The sequence below is a fragment of the Apus apus genome, chromosome 1, assembly GCF_020740795.1.
Source record: "Apus apus isolate bApuApu2 chromosome 1, bApuApu2.pri.cur, whole genome shotgun sequence".
Taxonomy (NCBI): Eukaryota; Metazoa; Chordata; class Aves; order Apodiformes; family Apodidae; genus Apus; species Apus apus.
Genome location: NC_067282.1, coordinates 23,019,208 through 23,037,900, shown reverse-complemented (window position 1 = coordinate 23,037,900; position 18,693 = coordinate 23,019,208). Strand labels below are relative to the sequence as shown.

The following is an 18,693-nucleotide window of genomic DNA, read 5'->3' as shown; positions in this document are numbered from 1 at the left end:
GTGCTGATAAACTGTCTGCATTATCTTTATTTGCTAATGTGTATGTGTTATCTACATGATAATGGAAGATATATATTTACAGTATCAGCAATCTTGTGTAGTTAGCAGAGTTAGGTATGATTTCCTATCTGTAAACTCCAGGGCATTATCAAAACACAGAGCAGATGTGTGTGATAAGCCTTTGTGTGTTTTCCTACTCCAGACAAAGCTATCAGTTAAGGGGTGACTCATAAGCACAGTCAGGCTTCCTACAGAAGATGAAAACTCTTTCTAATTTTGCACAATCCAAGAATCAGACTTTTAACACAACACTATAAAACACAGACTAACAGGGTGGCAGAAAACACAGGAGCCTTGTCAGCTGCTGCCACTAAAGAAGATCTGATTGTCTTGTTAACAGCCACTGGAAGCCTGTGAGAGAGAGCAGAAAAGTCCCACAGACGAAATAGGAAATGCTGAGCAGATGAAGCTAGAGATGCCAAAACTGACTCCTCTCTTTGTGGAGTAAGATGATGCTATTGTCCTGGAGGAGGCCAGGACAATGCAGTGAGAGTTCAGGCTCCTAGGCCAAGAAGGTCTGGAAAGAATTTGAGGAAAGAAGGAGGAATGCTATGGGTAGGAAGGTAGGCTGCTCAGAGCTGTGGGATGGCAATAGTTTCACAAAAAAGACGTGTTGAAAGCTCTGGGCTGGCAAGTATCTGGATGGGAGAATGAGGTATGTGAGGGGCTCCTGGGCAAGAGGAGAGAGGGTTATCAGGCATTTCCAATCAGGCTACAGATTTAGGAGTGAGACATATACTCAGCAGATGACTACTCCTTCCTCTTAGAAAACTGCTCCTATTTCTTTTGTAAGCTGTCAGAAATAAAACAGCTCTCATTTTATCTCTTACCTCTGTGATTTCCACTTGTTGTCTGCCAACATAGTTCCTCCTGATGGAGGCCACCTTTCGGCCTGATCCCAAGTCTGTCATAGATTGGAGAGAGCCTCTCTGGTTGGGAGGTCTCTCATCTAACCTCATGCTCAAAGCACATCCAACACTCAATGCAGAGCCTCTACCACTCTGTCACAATTGATGGAAATATCGTAATTACCCTCAAGATATTTGGAATCAACCCCTTTGTCTTCTCTTCATATAAACCTTGAGCTTGTTCTTACAGCAGATCCACTTTCAAAATTTTCTCTTTTGATTAGCTAGGCCATACTGACTTTGTCCTCACTATTGTGAGGGTGGTGAAGACACTGGAAGAGGCTGCCCAGAGAAGCTGTGGATGCACCATCCCTGGAAGTGTTCAAGGCCAGGTTGGATGGGAGCTTTGAGCAGCCCAGTCTAGTAGGAGGTGTCACTGCCAAAGCAGGGGGGATGGCAATAGATGATCTTCAAGCATTCTGTGATTATATGACTTGAGAATACAGAACACTAAGCCATAGAATTAAAAGGCAACCAACAGGATGTCTATGGTACAATAACAACATCTTGAAAACTTTTACCATCTTCTGCATTTCCTTTATTCTATTATGCGCAGCAGTCATCAAACACTTTAAGCAAAGTATTACTTCAGAAACTGTAAATTCAGTATACTTATCAGGCTTTTTAGAAAAGTTTAATCACACTAATAGTAATTTCAAATTTATTTCAGGGAAATCAATTGAAAGAGACTGACTAATAAAACAATATATTGTAACTGTGCTGGAAATTTTACTATATTTAATTCTGTTTCACCCAGCAACTGAGCAATAAGGAACATGGGAATGGAACTAACTTGCTTTTCTCAGACAGCCCCAATTTTTTTTTTCAACTTGAAAAATAACAATATCCTGTGCAGTTTGACTTGTAGATTGCAGGAAGAGTTATATAATTCCTGACAGCCATGTGAAAGCAAAAGTTGATATAGTAAGGAGTTTATAAAGGTTAGCTATCTTGTGCCTCTTGAGATATCCCTCAGAAAGCCTTAGTCTGCTAAAGGTGAAGAGTCTGTAGCACTTTCTTAAAATGACACCCTTTTCTGAAGGAACACATAAATCTTTACAACTAATAAGGTCATAGCATGTTATGTCCTGTTCATGATATAACATCCATTGTTTAAAGGACTTTCAAAATTTAACCAATAGCATTTGTAAACTAATAAATTAAGAAGAAAAAAAATCTAAGCATTTAATATTTTTACTTCTCTTAAGTCCCTGTGACCAGCTTTTTACACAGACATGCAAAGTAGCTCTTTGCTTGAGAGGAGCCCACCTCTTGCTTGAAATGAGGTGTGGTCCACTGGTGGAGACTAAGATTCTCACTACTGAGTTCCTTTCTGGAATGTCAGTTTCCTGTTTCATTTATATCCACAATTTAATTTTGTATAGCATGCTAGGGAACATGTTGGTACTTCTAATTTTTGAAACAGAAATTAATTTTCTGCAGGTGATAGCTGCTTTCTTCAATAAAACTCGTGCAACCAATAGTAAATAAAACAAAGTGCAAACACTTACATAAGGTAAAAGGATGGTATCACTGCTGACACCACACAAACTAATGAGGAATTGTAGTGTTATCCTAAGGTTGTTACTCCATTTTTCATTGTTGGCTAGAGCATTCCAGACGTTTTCCATCTCTGGTCCAGGAATTTCATCTCCATACTGCAAAGGATCATAGGAATACATTTATTGAAATACACAAGCCTCCAAAATAAGGCATGCAAAACCAACAGTAAAATGCTGTAAAAAGTAATGAAATAGTGTTTTGAAAGGCTATCTAGCAGACTATGGAGCATGAATTCTATTTAAAAGTATTTAGGTTCAGAACCACAGAAGGACTTTAATCACACACCAAAAAAACAAAACAAAACAACCTGAAAAAACAAAACGAAAACGTTGTTCAAGCAACTGAAGTCCTGTTTCTGTATGTCTGTACCTAACTGCTTCAGCCTTCACAGCAGTGAACTATTAGGCATCTCTCTCCTGAGTAAATCCTAGCAGAATTAAGCATTAGGCAGCCCCTTGCTTTCCCATCAGAAATGAGCAGCTTTTGATCTCTTTTGCAAGACATAGCTACAGGAATGACTCCCGTTTGTCCAGTCATTTAAATGATTAGTGCATGCAACCAGGATGTGGGAGTCTAAAACTGAACCTGTTCTGTTTCCTATGTAAAACCTTTGGATCCCACTTTGAGAGGACTTCTGAACTATTGCACAGACTGACACTCTGCTAGGAGAGGAGTGGCAGCCTCCAGGTCATGCTATTCCACTGAAAATATTTTTCTCTCTCTCTCAAATAATATATATTTCAAATTCCAGGTGCTCATTCCCACCCCCAAACTTTCATCCACTGCCTTAGACATTAACCTGGCAGATCATACAGTAGAGAAGTGACCTTAGTTCCTCTATAACTAATCCTTCATGCTTTCACTATTAGGTGTTTTTAAAAAGGGTAAACCACTTTTCCTTGTTCATGTTTTGAAAGAGAACAGCTGCAGAACTGTCCTTAAAAGTAAAGGAACTTCTTCAAAAAAGAAGGTTGTGGCTGATTAGTATAGACTATTTCAGTGCAAAATTTCTGTTATCAGAGGGAAGAAGCCTAAGAACTCTCAGTTTAAGAAACTTTAGTTTGAATATTGTAGACAGGTTGTTTTTTTTGTTTGTTTTGCTTTTTTTACCTTGGCTGTCATATACATGAGATTATTCAGAACCAGTGAGGTGGCCTCAGGAGAGCCCCAGCCATTGCCCTTTAGTCCACTTGTGACTGTTATTTCCCCATCCTTGTCCTTCAGTTCATCTTCTGGAGTGGTAGGGCTTGAACCAGGGAGGAGCAGTCTGTTGTCTACAAGTTCAATATTATGAAGCCAAGGTAGCAGGTAGGTAAGCATGATCTGTCTTCCATTTGGATGTGTTGTTGGAAATCGCTGGCTTACCTCTAAAGTAGTAAAAGTTGAAAAGGACAACATGTTAGATTATTAAGAAAACCCTTAATATATGGCTTAAATCAGTTTTAAGACATGTTTTAGACCACCTGATGGTTTTTAACTTGCAAACCACAAGCATATAAACGCATGTGATTGAGCTTCCTGAAGACAAATATTAATATAATGGTAAATAATAGTAAGCAATTGGTGAGGTCTTCTGTGTAAAATAACTAACACAGTCTGGGCTTAGAAACAGAAAGTCATGCCTTGTTTCCGTGCCATATTTCGTATGACATTAACTGATGTCGATAAAGAGGAAAAAGGATAATCCAGTCACTGCCGTTATTCTAGAATTTCAAGAGCTTTTGGAGAATTACACTAAACATATAAAAGTGTTCCGCAGAATTACAGGTGCCCCATCAGCCTCCATCAGTTCCATCAGTCTCCACAGCTTTAAGCTACAGCTGAAAGCTAAAGGCACTTAGTGTACTGACTTTACCAAATCCCCTTGCATATATTAGGAGTCTTACTTCCTATGTGGGGGCCTATAAAATTCAAAGTCAGCTGCCAGTCCAGGAGCACTGTGTACAGCACTTTATATAGTTAATAAAAGAAGGTCTGGCACTGTAAGGGAAAGGGATTTGGAAAATCTGGGATAAGAAATACAGTGATGGGCTTCCTGCCAAGGTGAACCACATTAGCCCTCTTTACCAGAATTATTTTCTTCACATTTCCTTTCTTTCCTCACTGCCTGTTTTTTAAAAATCTTTGAGATGTACACTGTTCTGTTTTATGATTCCAGGCAGTATAGAAAGTGGCTCTGATTTGGATTGTGTATCTGAGTTATTTTGAACAACACACACACTGCAGCATGAGAGATGTCAACAGTAATAATGAACAACATTTGCTTTTTTTAAGATAAGTGAGGTATCAGAATTTCCCTACACCAGTTATTTATATTTCATGATATCTTGGGCACTAAGAAATGGATGATGTATTGTTCCTTTACCCTTCCTCAAGCCCCTACAGATTGAGTAAAAACAGAAAGGGTTTTTAAGAGCCAGTAAGATTTCCCATGATTACAGATACTGCATTTTGTTATTTAAAAACCAGAGCAACAGAGTAGACAGATTAAAATAGACAGCTAGCTCTCAAAACATAATTGTTCCCAGGAATGGTCTCAGGGCATATTCTGAATGGTACTGCTGCAAGTCTGATTCTTTAGCATTTTTCTGAGTAACCCTGACAAAATGTATTTCTGATAAAATTATAATGATACTAATGACTTGCAGATGTGGTAAATAACACATGGTACAGATCACTCATTGGAACAATTGGTAAAACTGGACACATTGAATCAACCTTTCCAAATTTGAAGTCATGTTTATAAAAAAAAAGAATTCTGTTCTCAGAAGTATGATCTATAGAAATATATGTATAAGAAGAATCACTATGCTTAACATGAGAGCTCATTATAGTGGAGTTTGCCAATGTTACTTTAACTTAACCAGGGCTCTTGTAATTTCAAAGTGACCCTAAAGTGGCAGAGAATCCCCAACCAAGGTTTTTAAATAGCTACTTTGTACCTCTGGCTACTGTAATGAGTACCTCTATGAAATACATATTGGATTCCTATATCTGATTTGACCTGAACCAGAACAAAACCAGGTCAAGCTAAATTTGTGAGTAGAATTCATGTTCACAAGTGGAAATGTCTTAGCACTCTACCTTTTGGACAAAATGTAAAGTAGTTAATAGGTCAAAACAATATAGGTACCTGAAAAAAGTGGAAGGGTGAGTTCAGGATACATCCTTGCTAGTTCATATGAAAGAAGGGCAAGTGAGACACTATAAAGAGGTGGCAACGGACCATGTGTACCATATAAGATACTGCCCGGTCTTTGCTCAGCTACCTTTTTTGAATAAACAAAAAGCTTTGATTCAAGGATCTACAAAAGAGAAAAAAAAGTCACATGACAATAACAATTAATTAATTAATTAATAATTAATAAAGGAAATGTTGACATTTCAAGCTTAGGTATTAGAAAATGGTCTATGTGCTTCAGAATATAGTCTCCAAATTTGAAAGACACCGGAATTACTTTTTCCATTATTTTTATATACATAGTTCCATAAATATTTATACCCAAGACAAAACTAATTGTTTCTTTTCAAAACAAAACTAAAAAGTGAATAAACAGTACTTTATAAGAAGTTCACAAAAAAAGAAAAAAAGAATAGGGGGACACATGCATTTGGTTGTTTAAAAAAAAAAGCAGCTGATACATGCCTGCATGAGTTGCATGGAAATTTCATAAATCTCTCTGTTGGTGTCAGATGCCTTGAACAGCACCAAGTTTAAAAGCGTCACTATATCAAAAGGATAGTTCCTAGAAGAATAAACAGTACATTTTTGTGAATATTGGTGAGGAATGCAGATGATATTCATTCTGATTTACACTGTAATATGGCCTAAAGAGAACATCTTCTGTCCTTTCTCTGTTCTACTACCAGAATATGGGAAATGGAGCTTTTATGAACACATGCTGCTTGATCAAAGGGCCATCTGGTGAATAGGAAGAAAGAAGGGATTCTTTATAATTACCTTGGACTAATGCTTAGGAATGCACTGAGTTACCCACAGTGAGAAATGCAATACCTACGTCTGTGACTGTCAATTCATTTTAATTTATAACATAAAGTGTTTATAGAACATGTCAACAGCCATCAGGGAAAATGTGAAGCATTAACATTTTCAGGGATAATGTACTTCTTCTTAAGCCAAGCTGCAAGTCCCTTTGGAGAAAAGGTGCTATCTCTGACATTAACATTCCCACGTTAGACAGGTCTATCAAAGTTGTTTTCAAAGAGCAAACACAAGGAACTGCATCAAAAAGTCCAGTTTCAGTGAAGTCAACATTAATTATATGGGTAAACATATTAAAGTATTAACGTAATGAGAAAATTGCCCAGGTCACAATATTTGGATTTTCACTAAATAAGTTTCTGCTTTTTCATGATAATTTAAAAATGCACCTGATTCAATTATGAACCATCAGTTTCCCACCCTGCATGTGAGCTACTGTGCTCCTGATGGCTGCAGAAGGCCTACTTTGATAGTTTAGTGTTAAAAAGATGACAAATGCATGTGTAACATTGGGCATTCTTGTTAATTCTAAATACTAACTGCAATGCATCCTCTACATCTGTCTCTTTGCTCTTCCACTACGTTAAAAAAATAATTACAAAAAAAAAATTAAGGGAAGTGGCTTCTTTGTAGAAAGACACACAAAAACAATGAGATACATTATTGCTCAATTTACAAGTAATTTAAGCAGTGGCCTCTCTGTACACCTTGATAGATAAAAGGAAAAACTATTAACAGCTTTCAAATGCTAATAAACATATCCAACTTAACATGAATTGGACTTTCCCTTCAAAGTAAACCATGCAGCTCATACTCTCATATTTTATTGTAGGTATGTGAAAAGATTAGTTTTTAGGACCAGTGGCATAGGTAACACAGTCCAAGGAAAAAAGACTGGCTGAAAATCTCATAAGTTTGTGTGTTCATTAAACAAAACCATCCCTTAAAATAATTGGATTTGAAAACAGAAATTTCCACTCATATTTTACAAATATCAGTGTAAGGCAGTCTGTAGTCTGGGTTTTTACAAATACATTCTAAAAGACTTGACTTGTTTTGATTTGCTATGTCCCAAGTATTTATCTCTTGAACTATGCTGATCACACATCTTGTCAAATTATTGTCAAGACTAAAATGTGCAGATTTTAATTAGGTGCAAATTATTTCCCCCCCACAGATTACTGTTATATTTCTCTATGACTTTTGTCTTGAAAAGATAAAGGTTAAAAAAGATTTTCTGAAGGCATGACACAAAAGCAGTACTGCTATTTGTATCTTCATGTTGCCTGTGATTGCTTAGCAGTGGCAGCAGTGATGATACAAGCCTACAGAACAGGAATAGACAACCACGTCAAATGAGAGTCAGTTAGAAAAAGAACAGAAGAATTACTTTCAAGTGAATATTTAAGATGTTTTTCCTTTCATGAAGTAAATGAAAAACCATGGCAAATATTTTGAAATGAGATTTATGACCTATGCTGAAATTAAAGTGTTACGGTTATTTTGTACAAAACAGCATAAAAATGCCAGTTTTAAAATACATATGTAGTAAGAGCATCTTCTTCCAAGCACATCACTTTGTTTTCAGAATCATGGAAATAAAGGGATACAGTCCCCAAGAGTTGTTTCAGAGGATATAATGTAAGAATGCAACTAACAATTCTTTACAACACGAGCTGAATCTCCATCTTTCTTCACATTTGAAAGTGTAGATTAATAGATTAATTTATACCTGCTTCCACACACAGTTGCAATGGCTTTGAAACATCCAGATGCAAGTTGGTATGATCCAGTATAACACCGATCTATAGCCCAGTTGAAGAGATTGATTTGGTCAGGATTCAGTTCCAGCAACAGGACTACAACTTCACAGCCAAGCTGATGAACCTGAGAATATAAATACATATCAAAACATGATTGGTGAGATCAGATATGTTCACTGTCTACAATTACTAGAGTGACACAGCCAAAACAAGGGGAAAATGCAGTATTCAAAATAAGTAAAAAGAAATAACAAAATTTATCACAAATTTGTTTTAGGGATAGTACAGTTGAAATGTGACTCTGTTTTCAGTGCTGCTTGCTTGAAAGAAGATGGTATGTACAAAAACTACCATCTATGAAATAAGTTTTCAAAGGAGGTTTCAAAAAAATTAAGAGTGGAAAAAAGCAGAATCTTTGCAAAATCTAAGACACTTGATAGGTGTTCTTGCGCAACTTCCATGTGCACTGATTAACCCATTTATTATATACTTTTCTACTTCATGTAAGTTTCATAAAGTGACATGATTTCATGTTTATCCTTCTTTCGACTAACATAGAAGCAAGGCAGACAAAGAAAATATCTTTTGCAAACCTGAGGGTATGAAAACATGTATGTTTAATCCAACTACATTGAGCAATCTAACCCTTTTCCTTACAGACCTTGTATCACTTAATCCTTGTACCACCACAGCTACCAACACACCACAACAAAGGCTTGAACTATTCCTTTGTGACCCTTCTGTAGAAGACAGAACTGCAACACCAAACACTAATGCCTGTTCTGTGACCAAGTGTAGTTAACTACTTGTAAAGACTGCAAATGGTATTTACTGTTCAAGGACAGGGGCAGATCATTCTCATCTAAGTCTGAACCATCTGCACAGAGAATGCACGTTAGTTACAGTTCTTTCTTACAGTGATTAATCAATCATTATAGTGATTATCTTAAGGGAAATAAATTTCACCTATCATGTCCAAATTTTGTTTTTCAAGAGGAAAAGTTAAAAAAAAAGGTAATTTTTACCCCAAGTTCCTTTATGAGTGGTATATACCATTGATCATTTAGACACAGTGATACAGTATTTGTTAATGGTAATCAAAACACATCAGAAGGAAATATATACATTTTACTTTCTTGTGTTCTTTGTTTCCTTCCGACTTCCAGAAGAATTTCAATTATACATGTAGCTTACACAGATCTTTATAATTCCATCCCCACCAACATTCCAGAATCTTATCTAATTTCCAAGAGATTTTCTCTAAAGCTATCCCTTCTTTCATCTAATCTGTCCAACATTTTTTTTTTTTCATAATTAATTGCAATTTCTACAGTGTGTACCCCCCAGCTGCTCCACAAGACTTTAGGTTTGCTCTGTGCATTTGTCACCTCTGCTGGTATGAGACTTTTAGAGACAACAGTAGGTCAAGAAGTGCAAAGGGAAAGATCATTTGATGTAAATTACCAATCTACTCCTTTTTAATCAAAGAGATAATCCAATCAGCTATAAATACAGAATATTACTGAGTGGTTACAAAGTCAAAATCCATCTTCTCGGAAATAGAAGAGAAAATGGCAAGAATAATCTATTACACATTCTTTAAAAAGAAAAAATACTTCGTTTCCTGAAAAATTTATTCTCTTGACTTCTTTGGAAGATCTCACTTTAACTCAGTTTTGTTTCACCAGCATCTATGTTACCAAGTAGGAAGGAATTTTATATTCTTATTCCACAGAAACCTGAAGCAGGTAGGTGGAAGTACTCCAAACAGAAGTACAAATATTTTTGATCCTGTGTCATTTTTAACCTTTCTTTATCAGCAGATGAAAAGGTTAAATTACAACACTGAGCAAGAAGCACTGAGCCATGAGCTTACTATTTACATACATTATATTTTCAGAAATAACAATTCTCTTACTGTTTAAATGCTTTTAAATTAATTACACTTAGAACCCTGCAGAAAGCTAATGTTTCCTGCTCAAAATAGAACGTGTATACAGTCATAGTTCTTACAGTCACAAACACTATTCATCCAGTATAGAGATTAAAATTATTCATCAGTGTTGCATTCTGGTGAGTACTTACACGTAAATCTTGACAAGCCAGGATGTTATCAAGCCATTTGTAGAGATATCCATCAGGGGAAAGGCCAACATTATCAAATACAGGTCCACAGCAGAGCACAGCTGACATGGCCTAAAACACAACAAACTTTAGTTACACAAGTAATATGAATTAATCTTTCAGAACTATTTGAGCCCAGATAACAGGAATGGCACGTGGTTTTGAGGGAACTATGATGAAAATTCTAGCAGCTGATTTTGCTAGAATTCAATAAATATGTTGCTATAAATGTTACTGGAATCAAGATAATGCTCAGTTTAAGCATTTTGGAAGTAATATAATGGACCATTTTCCCCATTTTTCAAGACACATTTTGTCATTTTACCCAGTCTCCACAAATCACACTACAGAACAATTAGAATACACAGATGTTTCAATACTATCTTTCTGCACAATTTAAAATTGTTTTACACCAAGTGATGCAGCTTATTTAAGTACCTAAGCTATTATTTTCTCAGTTCACTTATTTGGGGGAGCTGCAACTGGTTTTGCTTCAGAAGTATTTTATTATTACTAAGCATAACCCTAGGCAAGTGTGGGATACAGGTCTGAGATGTGCATGTGATATGGAATTTGTATTTAATTTTAGAGCTTAATATCCACTCACTTATTCTGATAACCTGTTAATGAATAGTTAAATAACATTTTAAAATGCATTCTGGTTTTCAAAATATTTAGCCTTGAGAAGTGCATATGCCTGCATCAAGCCTGTTCAAATTTCTGTGAAATAAAAGGAAATATATGCCACAATTACTTGCATTTTGACTAGAAAATTGCTATTACTGATTTTTACAGTGAAACCTTCATACCTTTAATGCACAATACTGGTATCTTGTAATCTGATGATTTCTATCGCTGTAACGGTCCAGTGGTGTGAACATAATACTGAAAGGTCCTGCCCATTGGCTGAATAGGATGAACAGGTGATGCCTCAAGCTCTGCTGGGGGAAGAGAAATCTCCTGTGGTGAACTAAGTGAACAGAAATAGAAATAGTTGTGATGTCTTTATGTTAAATACACATTCATGTGGCAGAGATGATAACATGAATTTCAGAATTCTACAAATGGAGTTTTTCTTAAATGTTCAGTATACACTTAATCCAAAGTACCTAAGCTCCTTTGAAAATCTAATATAGTGTAAAAGATGCATCTTATTTCTAAGAACCTTCAGTTCTGAATTAATGTATATTTATACAAACGTGCATCTGAGTTTAGAAACAGCATGCAAGAAACTAATTATAGAATCAGGCTCTTCACTATCTCTTGCATTCCTTCAATGGTAAATATTTAGTTGTTTTTTTCCAATCCTTTAAATGCAAGCCCAAACAATACATGTGTCTTAGTATAATAAGTAAGAGGTAAGGGACAAGAAACGGAAGAAACTTAATGATTGATTGTTTATGACAAAGATGTGGTATATTTTCTTAATAGCTAAATTACCTGAGCAAATTAAAAATATCTAATAATTCTTAATCATGTCAAGTAAAAAAAGAGAAACCTTTTAAACAATACTTTTATTTCCCCAAAGCAAAATGTGAGGGCGGAGGCAGTTCTACATTTATTAAAGAGACTGGCAAACTGTTACTTGGCCAATTATTTTTCATCTACAAACTGTGCTGGAAGCCAACAAAGTCTAACTAGACAACACTAATGCAAATCAATATGAACACTGGCTAAAGATGATAGATGTTGACACAATACAGATTTGTTTCCTAGGAGTTAAATGTTATGGCCTTCCCAGTTATTGATATATTTTAAAGGTGTCTTGTTAGCAGAAAATACATCTCTTTATAGAATTACATACTGAATTATTGAAATGCATCAGTTATAATTGCGTTCTCTCAAAACATACTACATGGCTGTCTGATGGTGTAAAATTCATACAACATGCAGTCCTTTGCCACCTGCACTGTAGAATGTGAGAATAAACATGAAGAGGAAAGTGTCTGCAAACACCCATGGAAAAGTAACTGCTAAAAAAATTCGGGATTGATAATGAGATTCACTCAGAAAAGAAATAAAGGAAAGAAATACAGTACTTTGTAAACAACAGCTAAGAACTTGACACCACATTTTTAAATTTACTTAAATGAGAATAGCAAGGATGCCATTTTGTCCTTATCTTGTCCAACTGTTGTGATTTATCTGGATTTCAGTAAAGCATTTGACACTGTCTCCCACAGCATCCTTGTAGATAAACTGAGAAAGTGTGCTCTTGAGGGTCAGGTAGTGAGGTGGATCCTGAACTGGTTGAAAGGAAGAAGTCAGAGAGTTGTAGTCAATGGGGCAGAATCTAGTTGGAAGTCTGTGACTAGTGGAGTCCCTCAGGGGTCAGTACTGGGACCGGTACTGCTCAATATTTTCATCAACGACCTGGATGAGGGAACAGAGTGTGCCCTCAGCAAGTTTGCTGATGACACCAAGCTGGGAGGAGTGGCTGACACACCAGAAGGCTGTGCTGCCATTCAGCAAGACCTAGACAGGCTGGAGAGTTGGGCAGGGAGAAACTTGATGAAATTCAACAAGGGCAAGTGTAGAGTCTTGCATCTGGGGAAGAACAACCCCATGTACCAGTACAGGTTGGGGGCTGACCTGCTGGAGAGCAGTGTAGGAGAAAGGGACCTGGGGGTCCTGGTGGACAGGAGGATGACCATGAGCCAGCAATGTGCCCTTGTGGCCAAGAAGGCCAATGGCATCCTGGGGTGTATTAGAAAGGGTGTGGTTAGGAGGTCAAGGGAGGTTCTCCTCCCCCTCTATTCTGCCCTGGTGAGGCCACATCTGGAATATTGTGTCCAGTTCTGGGCCCCTCAGTTCAAGAAGGACAGGAAACTGCTTGAAAGAGTCCAGCACAGAGCCACGAAGATGATTAAGGGAGTGGAACATCTCCCTTATGAGGAAAGGCTGAGGGAGCTGGGTCTCTCTAGTTTGGAGAAGAGGAGACTGAGGGGTGACCTCATCAATGTTTACAAATATGTAAAGGGCAAGTGTCAGGAGGACAGAGCCAGGCTTTTTTCAGTGACATCTAGTGATAGGAAAAGGGGCAATGGGTGCAAACTGGAACATAGGAGGTTCCATGTAAACATCAGAGAAAACTTATGTACTGTGAGAGTGACAGAGCACTGGAACAGGCTGCCCAGAGAGGTTGTGGAGTCTCCTTTGCTGGAGACATTCAAAACCCACCTGGACATGTTCCTGTCCTGGACATGTTCTAGGTGACCCTGCTCTGGCAGGGGGGTTGGACTAGATGATCTTTCGAGGTCCCTTCCAACCCCTAAGATTCTGTGATTCTGTGTTACATACTTTTAATGTACTCTACAGCTAGAAGTAACTATATGACTGCTTTGACAAAATTTACACACTGGGAATTTACATTAAAATATTTGTTCATTATTTATTCCCTTACTGTACCTTTTTGAATTCCCCTGTATTTGTTGCTATCAATGCTGTTAAGTCTTGTCATAAATGATCTGGAGATAGCAGATTTACACAGACTAAGTAAGCTCCAGACCTTATCTTCCAGTAATTACATGGAGGCCTTTAAAGAAGACTTTTTTTGTATTCTTTGCTAATGGAATTGCATTGCATTTCTGAAGTGATCTTGAATATATGAAAAGCACTAAATCAAATGGAGAAATTTTTCTATATAACTGCAGTCAGGTAACATGGGATACAGTCTCCACACTTTGGGCAAGCTTTTCACTACATTTAATATGGTACGTTCTCTGCAGCTACCTATATTTTTCAAGACCTTTCAAGGTCTGACAATAAAGTTAAAAGCAGTAAGACCTTATGTCACAGAACTTGAGCCTCTGGAGGTCACAGATTATTTCTTTGCCGGACTTTTAAAGAGATTATTATTATGTATGAATACTACAAGCTTCAAAAAACCTTACTGTTTTTTATTTGACACACATTGCCCTTCACATACACAATATGATAATTCACAAACAGCAATAAACAGGAAAAAAAATACTTGTCCAATACACACTTTAAGTGCAATTTCATAATAACTTGAGATAATGTGGCACCATACCTGGAACACACTGAATCAAGTTAGCAATCATTGCACTGAAATGTGCTCTCATGTCCTTAAGGATTTCAACTTCTTTATCATTTTCAGCCTCCAGAAGCATCCGAGTCAGATCAACATACTCTAAGAACAAGGCTCCAAGGGCTAGTGTATCTCTTTCTAAGGCTCCATTCGTACTAGTGTAAAGGAAAGTTGCACATTAATAGAGTAATAGCTCATACAACAGCTTCCTGAAGAAATGCATAAAAATCTCTCCCTATCTGAGAGATTATACAATTCTTCAAAGAACATACTGGCATAAACTCAGTGCTGAAAACACTGAAAATTATTTCACTTGAAGATCAATATTTATGATGAGTGATAATCCTACCTGTCACTTATAACACCAGCATCAGCAAGCAGTTCAAATATTCGCAGTAACTGTAGTCTTAGTAGATCTCTGCGTTCTCGACGTTTCTTGTTCTTGGAATTGAAAAAAACAACTGGTTTTTACAAGCTTAACTGCATACATTAAAAACTAGTAACTTCAGAAATGTCAGGACAGTAGTGAGGTTTAAGAATTCCAGTTCAAGCATCTTCCTCATGGTGGAACTTGACTATTTTTAGATATTTCATAATAACTGTGTATTTACACAGAACTAATTATGATTACATTTTCATCTTTCAACTATTCTTGAACAGCTACCTTAGTCCTCGTTGAAAATGTGGAAATGAAATAATGAAATACTGGATTTAAATTAATTTGTTTTCAAGATTCCTGTGCCATAAATGTGCTCTCTTTGAGTATCTGGGATATTTGTATTAGCTCTACACCACCTAACTTGATCACTGGAAGCACTGCAAAGTGCAGAACTGATATCTAGACACCAGGAAAATATTTTAGTGATCAGCCATTCCCGAATTTGGCACTGTTGCAGCTATATGATCATCCATACTCAAGTTAGCTCCTAGCAGACCCCACTCTAGTACACTCTTGGATATGTTGACTGCAGTGGTTGTGCACACAGTTAACATACTCCTCCCATAGAATAGGACTGCACTGTTGTTAACTGGTTTGTTGTATCTCATTATCTTCTACAAAGCTGTCCTTTCTGTCTTCTGTCTTGCCTTGAAAGACGTGAATGCAACAAGGCTTGTTCTTTGAAAAAAGGCTAAATAGACTTATTTCTTTGTATCCTGCATCTCCACTAAGCGAAAAATGTGAGAAGGTCAAAAAGCTGCTATTACACTTTGCTGCCAGAACAAGAAAAGTGCAGAGAAAGCTCAAATTTTCCTCTTCAGAATGTAAGAATGGCAATACTAAGTCAGATCAAAGGCTTATCTCATCCAGCACTCTGGCTCTGCTTGGGAAAAGGAAGTGATACTTTCCCTGGTATTCTGACCCAGGACAGGCAGTCTACAGCATCCTAGCCAAACGTTTTATTCAAATCATCTCACCATTTCATTTGTCCTATTCAGAGTAATTTTTCTCCCTTGACACCCTGAAGCTTGCAGGATGCACATGTAGAGAAAGAAACAGTTTTGCTGTAACACAGTACTTAACAGGCACAGCTGCCAAGCTGTCTGCCAGTGCCCACATGGCAGATCTTGTGTAATGTCCATTTTGTTTTATCCCTGCAGTTCTTGTCCATGCTGGTAATTCTCTTTCTAGTCATAGCATGTGCCAGTTCAAGGATGTTATTTCTGATGTGTTGGATACCTGCCAGTTGACATGGAGGCCTGCCATGCTCTCTGCAGCTACACAACCCATACAGTCACTCCTGGGTTTACTGGTGATACTGCTTGTGGGAAGGTAGCCCAGTTCTTCATATAAGAAGCAATACAGGAATTAGCATTGCCACCTCTTGTTCTCATACTCCTCTACTGACATTTTCCTGTGTTAAATTTGCTCTTACAGCACACTGTAAAACTCTGTATTCTTGTGATGCTTTTCCTGAGGGAAGACTGGATATGTATGTGTCCAGAAAAGGCCTTTCAAGTCTAAGTTGTCTTCAGTGGTTCACAGGCAGAAATGCAGAGGCAAGTTGTTGCACCAATGTGTATTGATCTGCTCTTGCCCAAAACAAGTGACTTTTAAATCAATTACTACATAGAGGTGGAAGCCACAAAACCGAATTGAGCTGTGGAGCAACACAGAATGGTAACTAAGTAGTGGACATTTGTCAGACACAGCATTAAGAACTGTTCAGACAAAACTTAACGTGAATGAAGTGCTCTCTGAGTGAGTTACCGAGGACATATTAACACAGTGACACTGCTTTCTGGATGCAGGTCTGCAGACTTCTCAGCAGACCTCCCTGGACACAGTGGCTGTGTCTACACTAATAAACAGGGACAGGGACTGTTTGTGGCCCTACAGTCAAGTGTCACAGGGCTGCCTTATATTCACATGGCTCCAGAAGACCTCAAAAAGGCTGGCTATGCCCATGCTGCCTAGCAGGACTTGTGCAATGATTCTCTGGCCCAAAGCATTACCACTTTGAGTTTTGTTACCACAGACTGCCTGCCCTGACCTGAGGGCTGTGCTGCAGCCAGAGCAGTGGTTCTGTAACCCAGTCTGCAGGCTGCTGCACAGGGAGGCAGGGGATGAGAGGAGCACAGCACAGCACAAGCAGCTGGGGTAGTTTGAAGGACTGTGTCTGATGGCTTGGTGCCTTCTGACACCCGTTCCTGGGAGTGAGCTACCTCCAGAGCCATCTCAGATTTCTGTCTTGTAGGCAGCTGGAATGGTTCAAAACCAGAGAGGAAAAATGGAGCATAATGGCAACTCACGTCCACTACTGAAGCTCTACACAAGGCTTTCCCAGGAGTGGATTTCCATGTTGCATGTTTTTTATTACATAGAATTTAGACTCACGTAAGTTGTAATGGGATATTTTATGTTCTCATAAACAATTAAGAAATTCTTGTTGCACACAGAGTTTAAATTGTTACTTAGTAGAAAAGAATTTGTTTTTCAAGGAGACAAAATTACTACTTTTAAATTCATTTTGCAGTTTAAACAAAACAGTACGTTTAATTTCCTCAACTAACCTCTGGTCTTCTTTCTAGAGCTTCTTTCATTAGTGGGTGAAGTTCTTCTACTAATTCCCTAAATAAAAAAAAATATTTGTAAATAAAATAAAGTCTCCTCTGAAAAACATTAATATTTTAATCAATAGCTAAATAATAATACTGTCTAAAGTGCAAATAAAAAACAGAATATATTTAAATTACAGCAAAAGTGATGCATTTGAATTAGAGGCAAATAATTGAGAATGTAAGTGGGAAAGTACCTGAAAACAAGGGAATTTGTTCTTCCAAATCCTAATACAAGTGATTCTGTTATTTCTATGCTTTCAAGTCTCATCAAAGGCACTAGCTGCTTTAGTAAGACTCCAACAGATGGGGTTCCAATAGCCTAAAATATAGAAAGAAATAATTTACATTTAATTGCCAGGATTATTAATATTAAGTAAACGCATTGTCCAAGAATCAATATTTATTTTAAAAACAGAACTTCTACATTTTGAATAAAAAAATCACCTAGAATGTGAAAAAGTAGTGTTCTGAAAATACCATGGCTTTTGCCAAATATTTATTGACACATCATGTCAATATGGATTATACAGATTCTTTAATTGTTAATTATGTGCTGTCCACAGTTTGTGTATACAATAGTATTCCCCTAACTCAAATACTTTCATCAGGATATGATGTGGCATGCAAATGCAGTTTAAAACTCTCCTAAATAAATAATTTGTTTCAAACAGGACACATCACCTTATTATCATAGTTCATTGTTCCATCAGGAGTGGTAGCCATGATCTCTGGTGTTGAAGCACGCAAGTGTCCTGGGCTCATAATACTGGGCTTTGCCACTCCAAAACAAAGAATAAGATAGTTTCTCCACAAAGTAACATAGTTGTCTCCACTGCCTGCTGTACTTGTTTTCTTTGCATTAACAGGAATACTAGAATTTAAAAATAAATTGAAATTATTGAATTAATTTTTCTGTCTTCATTACAAAGTATCTTAAAATATTTTAAAGAAAAGAAAACATGCAACCTTTCAGTACCTAAAGGGGCTACAGAAAAGCTGGGGAGTGACTTTTTTCAAGGGCTTGTAGTGACAAGACAAGGGGTAATGTCATTGAACTGGAGAGGGGAGATTCAGGTTAGACACTGGGAAGAAATTCTTCAGTGTGAGGGTGGTGTGACCCTGGAACAGGTTGCTCAGGGAAGCTGTGGATGCTCCTTCCCT

At 37.3% G+C, this 18,693-nt stretch overlaps 1 protein-coding gene across 5 annotated transcripts in view; it reads right to left on the bottom strand.

Moving 5' to 3' along the window:
* Positions 1-18,693, bottom strand: part of FRY (FRY microtubule binding protein) — a 243,628-nt gene that overhangs the window by 62,466 nt on the left and 162,469 nt on the right. For all 5 annotated transcript variants that reach the window (XM_051611586.1, XM_051611616.1, XM_051611609.1 and 2 more), the window contains 12 exons: positions 18,214-18,403; positions 17,727-17,851; positions 17,485-17,542; positions 14,822-14,913; positions 14,455-14,627; positions 11,231-11,391; positions 10,383-10,493; positions 8,267-8,421; positions 6,178-6,277; positions 5,665-5,836; positions 3,642-3,898; positions 2,480-2,626 (listed from right to left, as the gene is read on the bottom strand). In XM_051611586.1, coding sequence (XP_051467546.1) covers positions 2,480-2,626; positions 3,642-3,898; positions 5,665-5,836; positions 6,178-6,277; positions 8,267-8,421; positions 10,383-10,493; positions 11,231-11,391; positions 14,455-14,627; positions 14,822-14,913; positions 17,485-17,542; positions 17,727-17,851; positions 18,214-18,403 — 1,741 coding nt within the window. The remainder of the gene's footprint in view (positions 1-2,479; positions 2,627-3,641; positions 3,899-5,664; positions 5,837-6,177; positions 6,278-8,266; positions 8,422-10,382; positions 10,494-11,230; positions 11,392-14,454; positions 14,628-14,821; positions 14,914-17,484; positions 17,543-17,726; positions 17,852-18,213; positions 18,404-18,693) is intronic.